At 46.7% G+C, this 15,301-nt stretch overlaps 1 protein-coding gene across 1 annotated transcript in view; it reads left to right on the top strand.

Moving 5' to 3' along the window:
• Positions 1-15,301, top strand: part of LOC123499403 (A disintegrin and metalloproteinase with thrombospondin motifs 6-like) — a 124,498-nt gene that overhangs the window by 58,831 nt on the left and 50,366 nt on the right. The window contains exon 4 of the mRNA XM_045247354.1: positions 5,530-5,674. Within this exon, the coding sequence (XP_045103289.1) occupies positions 5,530-5,674 (145 nt within the window). The remainder of the gene's footprint in view (positions 1-5,529; positions 5,675-15,301) is intronic.

Genomic DNA, 15,301 nt, shown 5'->3' with positions numbered 1-15,301 from the left:
AGTAGTAGCAGTAGTAGTAGTAGTAGTAGCAGTAGTAGTAGTAGTAGTAGCAGTAGCAGCAGCAGTAGTAGCAGTAGTAGTAGTAGTAGTAGTAGTAGTAGTAGTAGTAGTAGTAGTAGTAGTAGTAGTAGTAGTAGTAGTAGTAGTAGTAGTAGTAGCATACCTAATTGTGGTTAGTACACGTAATAGTAGTAGTAGTAGTAGTGATGGTGATGGAGGTGATGGTAGTAATTTAAGCTGTGTGTGTGTGTGTGTGTGTGTGTGTGTGTGTGTGTGTGTGTGTGTGTGTGTGTGTGTGTGTGTGTGTGTGTGTGTGTGATACCTTTCCTCGCGTCATGGAGGTGAAGGCGAGGGCGGGAGGGGCGAGCTACATCCCTGAAGACAAAGCCACTAAGCCAGTAAGTCCCTGCGGTCGGCGGCGCCCACGCCCCGGCAGGCAACGGGTCTCTGTGGCATCCCATCTGACATAAAAAGTAGCAAGCGAAGTCACTCTCATTTTTAAGCCGTGAAGTTCGGTTTTAGGTCATCGCCTGCGGGAGGCCGAGGCGTGCAGGGACCATAGCGAGGCAGGGATCCCGCCTCGTGTGTACGTGTGCCAAAATGACCGCGATCTGTGGACAGTTCACCCACCGCCAGTAATGCCTCTAATGGTGCCACTGTCTCGTGCCCCTGCTGGCGCTCAATAAACTCCGACAAATGTTTTAATAAAATAAGACGTAGCTTGGGGGAGATGAACGAGGCAGGTAAAAAATGGTGCTACGCATGCATCAGGCGAAGAGGCGCCGCGGGGAGGCGCGTCGGTGAATCAAAGCGGGATGAGAACAGAATGGCATGAGTCGCGGCAATTAGCGGCGAGTTGTGTAAGTCAGGAAACTAATTGTGCGGCAGGTGAGGCGGCGGCGCGAGGCGAGAAAGGGACCACTCAAGGTGGCGGTGAGAGAGGAACTTTATGTTGGTGAACGGCTGCAGGTCTCCTCGTTATGGCTGCATCCCGCTCTCCAAATAAGAGTCTCATAAAGACAAGAAAACTCGCCTTAACAACGCGGCGCGGAGACCACTACGCCCTTTTGTGGCGCCTGGCCGCCGCGACCTCGGGCAAGACGTCGGCTGTGTGGTGTCTGCGACGGTCAATGCCTTCACTGCGCGCCCACCTGTTGTCTGCCGCCTCACCTCACTCTCATGTTTATTCCGTATGATCCTCGTAGAACACGGAGCAAAAACGACGTGAACCTACAACACCTGTCAACAGTACTGAGAAGGAGCGGTGCGTGTCGGGGCGGAGAGCGACGCACACGTCCTGCTGCCCTTCCTGGAAAGTTTCCTTATGCCTACTATGATGTCTGGCCGCCTCACATCTCACGCCCTGGCCATCCCAACCATCTCTGTCTATCGCCGCACCAGAGCGGTGAACTCAGGGAGCTATAAATTAACTTAACGTCCCCAGCCTTCCATCAGGCGACGCCTACAGTGCGGTGGAGGTGAAACAGATAAGGTTTTATGCAGGTGACCGGCAACCTGCTGGGCTCATCTGACGTGGTGCTCACCTGCCCGCCAAAGTGGAAACTTTTTTACTTAATACAGGTACAACACAGCACGCCAGTGAGGGGATCAGATTATTAGGAAAACCTATTCACTTCCACTCACACTGAGTAACACACAAACACCACGACGATTTTCTAAATAGGTGCTACAATATTCTATCCGCTAATACTCTTCAGGGAATGGGCTGTTAGATCATGTAAGTTTTAGTCTTCTTTAGCTAGAGAGTGCGAGAAGGCGACACAGGCTGAACTAGACGTCTGAAGTGAGAGGCGAGACAAGACAAGGAGTTGCCATCCCGTGCTGCACGAAGGACATGAACGGTTTAGAGAAGGACGCCACGAGTATCCTGCGGGTGGTCAACGCTGGAGTTTGGGAGGGCGTGCCGCTGCTGTCTCCGCGTATATATCATCATCTTTCGCTATTCTCCCTCTCCCAAACCTTCTCTCATTCATCGCTTACCACCCCGCCATGCTACATCACTCCTCACCCCTGTTAAACTATTCACTAAGGAGACCAACACAAAGACAAGGCAAGGTAGAAATGAGTACTGAGTCTCTGAGTGTATTATGGGAGAAAAGACTTCAGTAGAGTGGAGTCGAGGGTGTGAGGACATGGGAGTCGCGCAGGGTAGGAGGCGGAGGGGTGGGGAAGAGTGGGGCGGAGCAAAGTGCAGGATAATGCAAGGCTGAGGCGACTGGCTCTTAGGAGACAAGGGAGGGGAGGAGGAGTTGTGTCTGCTGCGAGGTGTTCTATTCCCCCTAAGGATGCTTAAAGAGGTGTTTCCCGCCCTTAGAGAGAGAGAGAGAGAGAGAGAGAGAGAGAGAGAGAGAGAGAGAGAGAGAGATACTGTACTGTTTAGTGAAGTATCTGATGTTTTTTGTCCCTTCCTACCGTGTCTTTTCTTTGGTGGTGGTTGTGGTGGTGGTGGTGGTGGTGGTGGTGGTGGTGATGGTAGTGGCGATATATTTATGAAGGCGATGGTGGTGCGGATATGTTGGTGTTCCTGACAGTGATAGCAGGGTGGTGGTGATTGCATGCTGATGGTGGATGGTGGTAGTAGTGGTGATGGTAGTGGTAGGGTGACTTACTAGGAATGGTGATAATCATGGTGGTGGTGGCGATGAAAATGGTAGCTTAGGAGTGATGGTGGTGTAAGTAATAGTGACGGTAGTGGTGGTGGTGGTGGTGGTGGTGGTGGTAAATACGACATAAACAACATCTTTTCTGAATTCCTCCCTATTTTGTTACTTCCCCTTCGTCCTTGAACCCTCCCCTCCACATTACAACATCCCCATCCTTAATATCCCTGCACTCTCCCCCCACCATAGCATTCCGACCCACCCCTGTCCCTGCGCCAACCCACCACTCACACCCCTGCCCAGTGCCTCGCCCATGATGCATCCCTGATGGCGCTACACTCTTACAATGCTAAACTCCACGAGCTCCTAATTTGTCTTGTCCCTTAATCAACTCATCACTCGCATGGCTAGTGACTCTTTCATGGTGTACCAACCTTCACCTAACCTAAGCAAACCTAACCTAACCTATCCTAACTCACCATTTTCATACCTATTGCCTCGTTCATGGTGCACCTAACCTAACTTAACTTAGCCCAATATAACTAACCAAACTTAAGCTAGCCTAACCTAACCAAACCTAACCATAACCTATCCTAACTCATCATTCTCATGCGTATTGCCTAGTATATGGTGAATTTAACCTAGCCTAACCTAACCTACCTAACTACACCTAACTGTAATTTAACTTAACTCCATCATTCCCATGCTTATTGCCTCGTATACATATCGTGAATTTAATATAATATAACATGGAGAATTTAATCTAACTTAACTTAACCTAACCTAACCTAACCTAACTCAACTCAACCTAACCTAACCTAATATAGTTCCTCTTGCCCTCTCCCTATGTCAACTCATCCCTTGTACCACCGCCCCAGTCAAGGAACCCATCACCCATTACCTAGTCACCTGTCAAGTTCGTCACGCACACATTTTGGTCCCTGCGTCTCGTTTCCCCGTCACACTAACAGACAGATGCCACGGCCGTCCTGATCCACTGTAATCCCGTCCAGCTGAAAAGAGGAAAGAAAAGCTACGTAGACACACGAGAATATTTATGTCCGCGTGAGAAAAGAGGAGGCTGGCAAAGGTCTGATGTATGTGAAAGTCCAATGCGGGAAAAAAAGAAAGGTCACCACAGCCGCCATTTCTGTGATAGCTACGAGGTGTACATGGAAAATATTCGTTTTTTTTTCTTTAGTATTTTTTAAGCCTCAGAGGTGTGTGTACATTGAATTTTACGACTTCGCTTATTTTTCTTTTGATTTTCCTGAGGCTTGGTTCACTTGGCGTATGTGTGAAAGGCTCCCCGTCCCGCATGATAAGCACCCCACCTCCCAAACCCCGCCGCCGCTGTGCCTCATGTGCGGGAATGTGAGGCGGCGGTGATTTGGGGCAGAAAAGCACTCCAGGTGGAAACAGTCAATAAAAGTATACAGTTCTCTCTCCCTCTCCCTCCCTCTCTCCCTCTCTCTCTCTCTCTCTCTCTCTGCTGTTTTCATTGAGAGAGAGAGAGAGAGAGAGAGAGAGAGAGAGAGAGAGAGAGAGAGAGAGAGAGAGAGAGAGAGAGAGAGAGAGAGAGAGAGAGAGAGAGAGAGAGAGAGAGAGAGAGAGAGCGTAAATGTGAATAAAAGCAGAAGAGATTAAATGTTCACAAGATACTTCTCTTCTAAGGAAAGACAAACATTTACGAAATATTCTCCTCATAAGTACCGTACAAAAAAAAAGTATGAATGAGGAAACCACAACCACCACCACCACTACCACCACCACCTCCACCACAGCTGACACCGCCATGAGTAAACACGCTAACACCACCAGACCCGCGTGTTATCAGTCTTCTTAAAGTGAGTGACGCAGCGGGGCAGAGGCGGGGCGGAGGCGAGTCGTATCAGGAGGGCGGCGGCGGAGACGAGGCGAGGACAGGGCGGAGCGGGACGGGGAGGGAATAGACTAAAACACTAAGTTATCTAGCAAAAACAACACAAAACGTAGAAAGGTACCAAAGATGACTTCCTTGATAACACCCCTTTGATATTCTGTGCAGTGACGTGCCGTGTTGTGTGTTGTTGACGTCGTCTTTGAATGCCAAGTAACAGACACGAAATAAGGAAGTGTGCGAGTGTGTGGAGACGGTAAAGAAAGGCAGGGGGTAGGTATGCCGGGGCGTCTGTCCAGCCACGCCCGGCGCCGCGACCCATGGCGCGGGGCGGGGACACGGCACAGAGGGGTCACGGGGTCAAAGGGCGTCGTGTTGCATCCTGGGACATGGGTCTTCTTCTCACGGCCTAACAAGATAATGCGAGTGACCTACATGACTGTTTGAGGGAAGAAAGGAAATGGCTTCGGATTCAGTACTCCACACCAAACACACACACACACACACACAATATACCATAGCATCCCACCCCGCCCTCTCTCTCTCTCTCTCTCTCTCTCAACACCTTCCTCCCATCTCCTTCACGAACCATAATGACTTTCAGCTCTTCTCCCCAACACAGACTAAGTAACGGCTGGTCCCCTAGCGTTCCTCCCTCACCACTAGCGGCCACCATCTTTACACTGTTCCTCCCTCGCCTCTGAATGAGTTATTATCCACGTTCTCTGACTCTTCCCTTCTCTACCCTTGTCTTGCTTCTTCCCCCAGACGGATAATCAGGCTGAAGTAACCCAACAAAATGATGAAATAGAAACCTCTTCTACTACTTCTTGAGCATAAAAGTATAAAAAATAATGGAAGCTGCAAGAAACCATCAAGCTTAAACGTGGCACTCCATTACTACTACTGCTACTACTACTACTACTACTACTACTACTACTACTACTACTACTACTACTACTACTACTATACCATCTCTCTCCTGTGTGTTCTCCCTAATCAACCAATCACCACTTCTCCCCCCAACAGACTGGCTTCGTGCGGACAGACAACGAGGAATACCTGATCGAACCAGTGCAGGACCACGCCCCCGTTCATCCCGACTCCCCGCATCCCCATCTGGTGTACAAACGATCAGCTCTCCCGACACCCGAGACCCACACGTGTTCCTCTGGTAAGTGCTGCGAGTCTTGCTGGGCTGAGGTGTAGGTTAGCAGTGGAGACAAGGGCGAGGGTGAAGCGTGCAGGCAAGGACGTGAGATTAAGTAGAGCACAGGCCAAGGACGGACTGGGTCATACATTTGTTGGGTGAGGGAATTAAGACAGTGAGGGATGGTGTTATGTGAAAGGAATGTGAGTGTGAATAAGTGTGGAATGGATGTACAAAAGGAATGTAAATGTGGAATAAATGCAAAAATGGATGTAGAATAAGGGAAATGGATAAATGGATGTGGAATTTATATCAAGCGGATGTAAACGCATATAGAATGGATACGAGTGTAAAATATGAAAGGAACAGATAGAAAATGTATGTAAAATGGATATGAAATTTGTGTCAAGGCGGTGGATGTACTAGGAAAAGCAGGCATGTGGGTATGAAACTGATGTGGAATGAATATGAACGCATGTGAAATGGTAGGGAGTGGATGAGAGGGATGCATATTGAAAAAGGACAGCTAGTTTAGTATGAGCGACGCAGAGGAAGGGGTGAGGGAGGCTGGGAGATGAGTGGAAGTGGGGGATGAAGCTACCTAATGGACAGTCAGGGGACAGCTTGGTTAGTATGAGTGAGGCAGGAGGAGGACTGTCTGGGGTGAGTGTGACCAGGGTATTGGGGAGACAGGTCGGCAGGGAATCCACACCTGTGCATATATACGAGTGTGAGAGGCAAGGGGCAACTATAGTGGGCAGGGTAGCAATGAAGGGACGGAGGAAGGGAGGGTGAGAAACAGCGATAGTGGGGCAGGGCAGGGAAGGCGCAGATGGAGGCTCGAGGCAGTGGAGTATGAATGAGACGTGGTGGCGATATGAGAAGGGACGGAGGAAGGGAGGGAGGGGGCAGCGATAGTGGGGCAGGGCAGGATCGGTGGCAGTGATGTATGAGGCGTGTCTTAGCGTGGCGGAGACGTGAGAAGGCAAGCAGGGGAGGGAGAGATGCAGAGTCAAGGGCGCGAGATGCAATGATGACGACACAGGCTGCGGGGAAAAGGGTCTAGGCCACCAGACGATACATAATTGGGAGAAATACGAAACTGGGCGAGACTTAAATAGAAAGATGCTGTGCCTGTGCAAATGACGCACCGAGACAGATGCTACCACCTGCCTCACGCCACCCCAGGACACCACCACCACTACCACCACCATCACTGCCCTCACCACGCCCCAAGCACCCACATTTACGCGACCTTGCCACCCATACCCGTCTCCTAACGTCCTTGGCAGTTGATTGGCATCACACGGCCCCCTCCTCTTTCTTCCTCCCTCCTCCCTCCCTCCGACAGCCACTTCGTCACGGCACCACCCTTGTCAAGCCCCTCCTTCCTTCGGCCCTATAAGTCATTCCACATAGACGTTGCCCTCAACCCGCCCCGTCAGTTGTGTAGCTCTACCGACAAGAGTAGAGGCGGTGGCTGGGTAAGAGTGAAATGTGTGGAAGATTGTGTGGAAAGGTGCGTCAGGGAAGAAAGAAGTAAAGAAATGAATGTATGAGGGTAAGAAAGTATAGGTCGTGTGGGAAGGTGTGTGAGGGAAGATACGAAAGAAGGGTCTATGAAGAAACATAGGAAGGAAGATGGATAGAAATACTCGTATCTAAAAGGGAATGAAGGAAGGAGGAGGTATTGGAAGGAAGTGAAGAATATGCCAAGGAAGGAAGGAAGGAAGAAAAAAGGAGGAAAAAAGAATGTAAGAGTTATGGAGGGTGGTGTATGAAGGCGAGCCAATAAAAGGAAGGAAGGAAGGAAGGAAGGAAGGAAGGAAGGAAGGAAGGAAAGAAAGAAAGAAGGAAGATTGGGAAGGAGGGAGAGAGAGAGAGAGAGAAGGAAACGTGTCCATGAATACTTGGCACGAGTCATTGAACAGTATGTACACACACACACACACACACACACACACACACACACACACACACACACACACACACACACACACACACACACACACACACACACACACACACACACACACACAAATGTCCACGCCTCTCTTTATTTTGTGTATGCAGTAAACGAGGCCCCGCGTATGGCACACACAACTCAGACACACCCAGACCTGTGTACTCTGAATGGCCAAGGCGAGAGTGTCACAGGGGAGGGCCAAGGTGCAACATTTCATACCCGACCTTGTATGCTAAGACTGTGGCGTAGTGCGTGGTTTCCTGGGGGTCACAATTTATGTATACGCAGGCTAATGTTTCGGCAGGTGAATGTTCTGTCGGAAGGTCGCTAAATATACGTAGATTTATGTATGGTTCGTATTCTAAGACGCTGCGCTTCATTTGCACTATTTCAAAAGGCTTTATTTAAGTTTACACGAGATTTCTAAGGTGTTTTTTACGTTTCTAGAGGCAGAGTGACAAGATTTCTACATTATTAACTGGAGAAACACTCTTGAAAACCTCGCTAATCATCTCTGTGGCCTTGGGAAACAGTTGTGGTGAGAGAGCAAAGCGTTCAGACTGTGGTATTAGTGTAGTGGTGAAGTCAGTCAGAGGGTCAACATGTCTTTCTTATACACTAATAAGTCAAGAAAAAAGTCGTCAATCTGTAACGGATGTAGAATCAGGGAAATAACCTTTGCAGTGACTCCTCTTCCAAACATCCCAATTATATATTTGAAACTAAGATGACTTATAACAGAAGCAATAAATTGAACGAGAGTCTAACCTGAGGAATCTGAACACTATACAGCAAACAAAGGCTTTACTGAGTCACCGTGGCAGTGTTAGGTCAACCCCTTCAGTACCATGACGCGTTTCCATATTCATTCTGCTTACTATTCGGTGATTTTATACAGCTTCAGAAACTCATGTGGGGGATTAAAATAGTGAAAACTCTGGCCATTAATCTTCTGAACTCCGTAGAACCTTCCTAATGTAAAATAAAATGGTCTAATCGTACACAAATCTCAAGGGAAAAATGTGTCCCAGTATTGAAGGGGTTAAAGGAAAGCCTAATAGTATTTAGGAGGGAGATTAAGGAAGAGTTAGCGTGGAAGCATACGATCAGATACCGCATCATTTATCTGGGTTATGTTTGTTTATCACTTCGGTGGTTATAACGAGATGCTCCCTTCGTTTATTTGGTTTATTCATTCATTCATTCATTTGTTTATCTATTCATCTGTTTGGCTACCTAGATACTCCTTCGCTCATTTATGCATTTATTTATTTATTTATTTATTCATTTGTTCGTTTATTCGTAAAGATAATTGTTCCGTCAGTCAGTCAGTCAGTCAGCCAGTTATCTAAGCAATCAACCACTCAGTCATTCAGTTAATTAGCTAGCCAGTCAGTAAGTCAGTTAGTCAGTCAGTCAATTATCTAAGCAGTCAAACACTCAGTCAATCAGTCAGTCAGTTAATTAGCTAACAAGTCAGTAAGTCAGTCAGTCAGTCAGTCAGTCAGTCAGTCACTCATTCAGTTAATTAGCTAGTCAGTCAGCAAGAAAGCACAAGATAACAAGGGAAAAAGGATTAGATAAGAAAAAAGGTGAGGGCGAGGTGCGGTGGCCTCATCAAGCAGATGAGGAGAGCTGGATGAGAAGCTGGCAGACGTGAGGGAAAATGTACAAGCTCTGGGAGGGTAAAGGATAACGCAACACAAGCTCCAGGAAGGAAAAGTGTATGAAACCACAGAACAGCAGGGACTAGTGAAGGATTAGAGGGAGGGTATAATGGACAGTGGTAGTGGTGGTGGTTCAGGAATGGTGGTGTGGGTGTGAACGTGAAAGGAGAGGAAGGTTGTATTGTTGTTGTTGTTGTTGTTGTTGTTGTTGTTGTTGTTGTTGTTGTTGTTGTTGTTGTTGTTGTTGTTGCTGCTGCTGCTGCTGCCACTGTTGTTATTGTTGTTAATGATATGTTTGAAGAGAAGGATTAACAGTAAGATTAGAAGGATTGGGAGATTAGAGGATGAGAAAGATAACGAAGAAGAAGGAAGGAAGGAGAAGGAAGAGGAGAAAGAGTAATACCTCCTCCTCTTCATACAACGAAAAAACAGTACAACGGAACAATAAAAGTAGATTCAGATCTTCTTAGTAAAGGAACACCTTGTGATACTTTCCGCGCGGCACCTCGCCTTGGCCGGCCACTCCCGGAGGCGCGCCCCCTCAGCCCCAGTTGGTTCTGGCGTCCTGGTCCTGCTGCTGCTGCTCTTTGCGGTTCTGCCTCTGGCGCCGCCTCTTCCTGGCACTCTTCTCCTTGGCAGACACCTCCCCCGCCCCTGTGCCCTTGTACTTGAAAGTAAAGGACTGGGAGGAAGGGGAGGAGAAGGAAAACTTACGAGAGGAAGAAGAGTTAGAGGAAGCCTTAGCCTTGGTGTCCTGTGCCTGGGGTCCCCTGTGAGGGCGGTTGCCCCGCAGCGTGGCGTCGTGCCTGGCCCTCTTGTCGGGATCGGAGAGAGTGTCCGCGGCTCGCTGCAGCAGCTGGAATTTGACGGTGGCCCCCTGGACGTCGTGGGGGTTTTTGTCCGGGTGTGTGACAAGGGCGAGGCGGCGGAACTGCTTCTTGATGGCGCCCGTGGTGTCGTCCTTCGCCACGCCCAGCACCTCGTAGTAGTCAGCTTTGTGGGTCATTCTGCTGCGCTGCCCTGGTGGGAGTCACCTGCTGTGATGCCTTGGCTTGTTCAGCGTCCCTGGGGACACGGAATGAAGTACTTGCCTTCCCCATCTGTCCTGCTAACCTAGGTGCTATAACGGTGAAAAAGAAATGTCATGTTCCTTATCAAACACAGAGTCGGCCAGCCAGCCTGGATCTGAGGCAGCTCCAACAGCCAATCACAGCCTTGGTCCCACGCCAGTGTTAAGTCGTGAGTAAGTAAAGAATCTGACGAATACGCATATAGTGACGATAGACAGACCGCTATGTTGCCATCTAACGCACCAGTATACATGTGCAGAGACTTCTCCGGTCTTTGTGTCTACTCTACGCTCTGATGTTCACTGCTGCTCATTTGTAATGCGTCCTTAGCTTCTTCTTCTTCTTCTTCTTCTTCCTCTCGTAAGTTTTCCTTTTCCTCCTCTTCCCAGTCCTTCACTTTCAAGTACAAGGACATAGGGGTGGAGGGAGTGTCTGCCAAGAGGAGTGCCATGAAGAGGCGGCGCCAGAGGCAGAACTGCAAAGAAAAGCGGCAGCAGGAGCAGGTTGTGAGAGGGCGGCTCCGGGAGTGGCAGCAACGTAAGGATATATAGTTACTACCACTTACACAACAGGAACAAACCGCATCACTGATGCACAAACACATTAACACACACACACACACACACACACACACACACACACACACACACACACACACACACACACACACACACACACACACACAAAGAGGGTCTGTGTCAGGCTAAATCATTTTTCGATACCCCTTGACAACTTGATGTGAAGTGAGTTGGTGGTGGCGGCCGAGTCTTGAAGTGGCCGAGAGGGGAACAAGAAGGAGAGAGACGACTAGGAGAAGAAGAGAGAAAATAAACAAATGATAGTGGAAGTGAAGAAAAAGGAGAAAAAAAGAAGAGAGAGGAGGAAAGACGAATAGGAGAAGGGGAAGAGGGAAAAAAATAGACGATGGTGGAAATGGAGGAAAAGGAGAAAGAAGAGAAGAAGAGAGAAGAGGAAAGAGACGAATAGAAGAAGAGAGAAAATAATGGTGGTGGAAGTGGAGAAGGAGAAAGAAGAGGAGAAGAAAGAGGGAAAAATAGAAAGTAGTGGTGGAAGAAGAGAAGAAAGACAGAGAAAAGAAGGGGAAAAAGGGAATGGGAGAGGAAAGAGACGGTGGAGGAAGAGGAAAGGAAAAAAAAGAGAAGAAAATAAAGAAAGGAAGGAGAAGGATAAGGAAAAGGACGAAGAAGAGAGAAAAACAACGAAGAAAGATGATGGACAGAATAATCAGGAAGGAATCACCACACGAAAAGAACGAGAAGGAGGAAGAAGAGAGAATAGAATAAAAAAAAAAAAAAAAAAACACAGGAATAAACTAAAGCGGAAAACAAGAACAAAAATCACGATAACAAAAAAAAAAAATAAAGAAAAAACGAAGAAAATAAAAACAAATAGAAAAAAACAACAAAACGAAGATGAAGAGAAGAGAAGAAAGCAGGAAAGCAGGAAGGAAAAAAGGAAGGATAGTGGATAAGATAATAAGGAGAAGAAGAAGTAGGAGGAGGAGGAGGAGGAGGAGGAGGTGACCAGTAACCCTTCAAACTTCCTTATCTTTTATCCCAACATCTAAACCACCTCTCCTCTGGGCGTCAGGAGCCGGTCTGTGGAAGGGGCCCCGCGGTGTGCTGATGGGGTAAAAGGGACGGGACGAGACACTGCGACCCTTCAATCTAACCTCCACCTTCTTCTCCCTCCGTCGTTAAGCCCCGCCAAAACAGTAACACCCGATACAGTGCTGCTTATCCTACCCAACCCCTTAGTAGTAGTAGTAGTAGTAGTAGTAGTAGTAGTAGTAGTAGTAGTAGTAGTAGTAGTAGTAGTAGTAGTAGTAGTAGTAGTAGTAGTAGCAGTAGCAGTAATGGGTAGTAGTAGTAGTAGTAATAGGGAGTAGTAGTAGTAATAGGAGAAGTAGTAGTAGTAGTAGTTCCCTTCAGCCCTGTTTCCCTACCACCGCCACCACCGCCACCATCACCACCATCCTTCACTACCTCCGACAACAGACACAGCAGTAATCTCACCCTCTTTTTCCCTCATTCGTGCTTCAGGGAGGAGGTGTGTGTGTGTGTGTGTGTGTGTGTGTGTGTGTGTGTGTGTGTGTGTGTGTGTGTGTGTGTGTGTGTGTGTGTGTGTGTGTGTGTGTGTGTGTGTAAAAGTGAAACGACGAGGTGCCTTCATTGTCAACAGTAAAGGAACACAGCACACTTTTTCTTTTTTCTTTTTTTACGTTCTCTCCATTCCAATTAGTCTGACGTGCTGCGAATCTATCCGTTGTTGTTTGTGAGGAGACGGTGAGCGAATCAGGTGAATAAAAGTGAATAATGAAGGATTGAGAGGTAGAGGTATAGAAATGAGTGAAGAAAGTTACCCGAGATAAAGAGAGATAGATGAGCGGAGTAGATTAATTTTGTTAGTGTTTGAACCCCTTCAGTACTGTGATGCATTTATACCACGAGTGCTTTTTTTCATGCAATAGGGAAAAACCAGCCAAGGAACACAAAAGATTAGAAAAAAAGCGCCAAATTGAAATGCCGGTTCCCTTAAAGAATGATATAGATTTAGCCAAAAGTCAGGGAATAGCTGGTTATGTGTTTCGTTAAGGGATTGGACATGAGTAAGGAGTGAAGGTTTCTTGCAGCTTCCCTTATTCTTTTTATAGTATTATGCGTTGTGACGATGGTTGTATGAAGATCAGTATTCTCACACGCTATATACAGACTGTAGAAGAAGTTAATGCTTTTTTCGTGGTTCTAATAATGGTTCACACACGTTTAACAGACTGTGGTGGAAGATAACGCTTTTTTCGTGATTGTAATAATGATTCACACTGACTATAGTGGAATATAACACTTTTATCATGGTTCTAATAATGGTTCACTCCCGTTCAACAGACTGTAGTGGAAGATAATGGGTTTTTTTCTAATAAAGGTTCACACACGTTTAACAGACTATGGTCAAAGATAATTTTTCATTTCTTGTTTATTTTCGTGGTTCTAATAATCTGTTTTTTTCTAATGCAAGAGGGGAAGCTGGTCAAGGATAAATAAACATTGAAAAAAGACCCACTTGAAAAAAAAAAAAACCCCACTTGGTTCACACACGTTTAACAGACTATGGTGGAAGATATTATGTTATTGTGAATTTTCGTGGTTCTAGTAATGATTCAAGAAGGTATTCAAATCATCAACTCAGACAAAAACCTCGTAAAAAAACACCGATTAATCTCTGTGAACCGTAACAAAGCAGTGAAACACCAAAACGAAAAGAAGAAATAGGGACCTCTCTCTCTCTCTCTCTCTCTCTCTCTCTCTCTCTCTCTCTCTCTCTCTCTCTCTCTCTCTTTCAAACACATACACACATACAGAAAGATAAAGAAGAAGGAGAGGAGAAAGTATTAACAATCCTATATCCCGTTTCAATCACCTACATCAACAAGGCGCACACACTTTCATCCACCAAGCAAGAATGAGGCAAATGTTATTCTTCCATCAGCCAGCCGTGCACCACCACACACGGCAGGGAAGGAAGCGAGAGGGGCCTTGCTTGCCTACCTACATACCAGCTTGCTTACATACCAGCGACGCGACTCACGGTGATCAAAGCGCCAGCAACTTTTATCCCGTGAGAGAGAGAGAGAGAGAGAGAGAGAGAGAGAGAGAGAGAGAGAGAGAGAGAGAGAGAGAGAGAGAGAGAGAGAGAGAGAGAGAGAGAGAGAGAGAGAGAGAGAGAGAGAGAGATTAATGAAAGAGTGGTACAAAGTGATGGCAGCAGGAAAAGAAAAAACAGAGAGAGAGAGAGAGAGAGAGAGAGAGAGAGAGAGAGAGAGAGAGAGAGAGAGAGAGAGAGAGAGAGAGACCTATATAAGACGAAGTAGTACAGAAGCCAACTGAGGCGAGCAAGGCCCTAAACAAACCATTACCACCAAGACACACACACACACACACACACACACACACACACACACACACACACACACACACACACACACACACACACACACACATAATTAGACGTGGGGATGACAGATTTAATGCTTTCACTAAGATACGCAGCAATTCACAATACTACAGGCAATAAAACACTCATAAGCAGCAACATTAATATTTTATCTTAGACTTTCGGCTAATTTCTTACTCTTCTTTTAGGAGCTTGCAATCAGGTGGACCTTTTTTAATGTTTTGTTGCCGTTGGTAAGTTTCCCTCTTGCATAAAAAAATAAATAGAAAAGAAAGGGATTGAAAAGAGTACATTTAGTAATTTGAAGCCAGTTTAATGCTTGGGAGTGGATAAATAGGGTGACAATTTGTTAGAAATCAGGAAACACACCAAAAGAAGGGAAAGTGTTGCTATAGATTTAAAGCTTAAGATATAGTACACCTAAACACACACACACACACACACACACACACACACACACACACACACACACACACACACTCTCTCTCTCTCTCTCTCTCTCTCTCTCACTTTGTATCGCTTTTTCATCAGTTCTCTATCTTTCTGTCTCTTTGTCCATTTTATCAGTCTGTCTGTCTTTTTGTCTGTCTGTTCATGAGTGTTTTGGCCGCTGGTTGACACTGGCCGCTTTACTCCCACAATCCTTGACCATCACAGCGAGGACAAACATAACAACAAGCAGTAACAAGTTCGAATTACTCAATCTCTGCTTTTACTGGGAGTGGCGTCACCTGATACCCCGATTCTAACACTCGCACAACAACATCTAATTAAGTCCAGTATTCTTAAACACTTCGCTCTCTCACCATCACTACTTTCCCAAGGCTTTAGTTGAAGATGTTCATATTTTTTAACTTCTTCAGTACCGAGACGCATTTTTACCATGAGTTTTGCGTAAAATTAGACGATTTTATCTACGTTAGGAAGGGTCTATGAAGGTTGGAAGATTAACAGCCAGAGTCTTCACTATTGTAAT

This window comes from Portunus trituberculatus, chromosome 49, assembly GCF_017591435.1.
Source record: "Portunus trituberculatus isolate SZX2019 chromosome 49, ASM1759143v1, whole genome shotgun sequence".
NCBI classification, from domain to species: domain Eukaryota; kingdom Metazoa; phylum Arthropoda; class Malacostraca; order Decapoda; family Portunidae; genus Portunus; species Portunus trituberculatus.
Note: the sequence above shows the minus strand (reverse complement) of the source record. Positions and strands in the feature narration are given on the sequence as shown.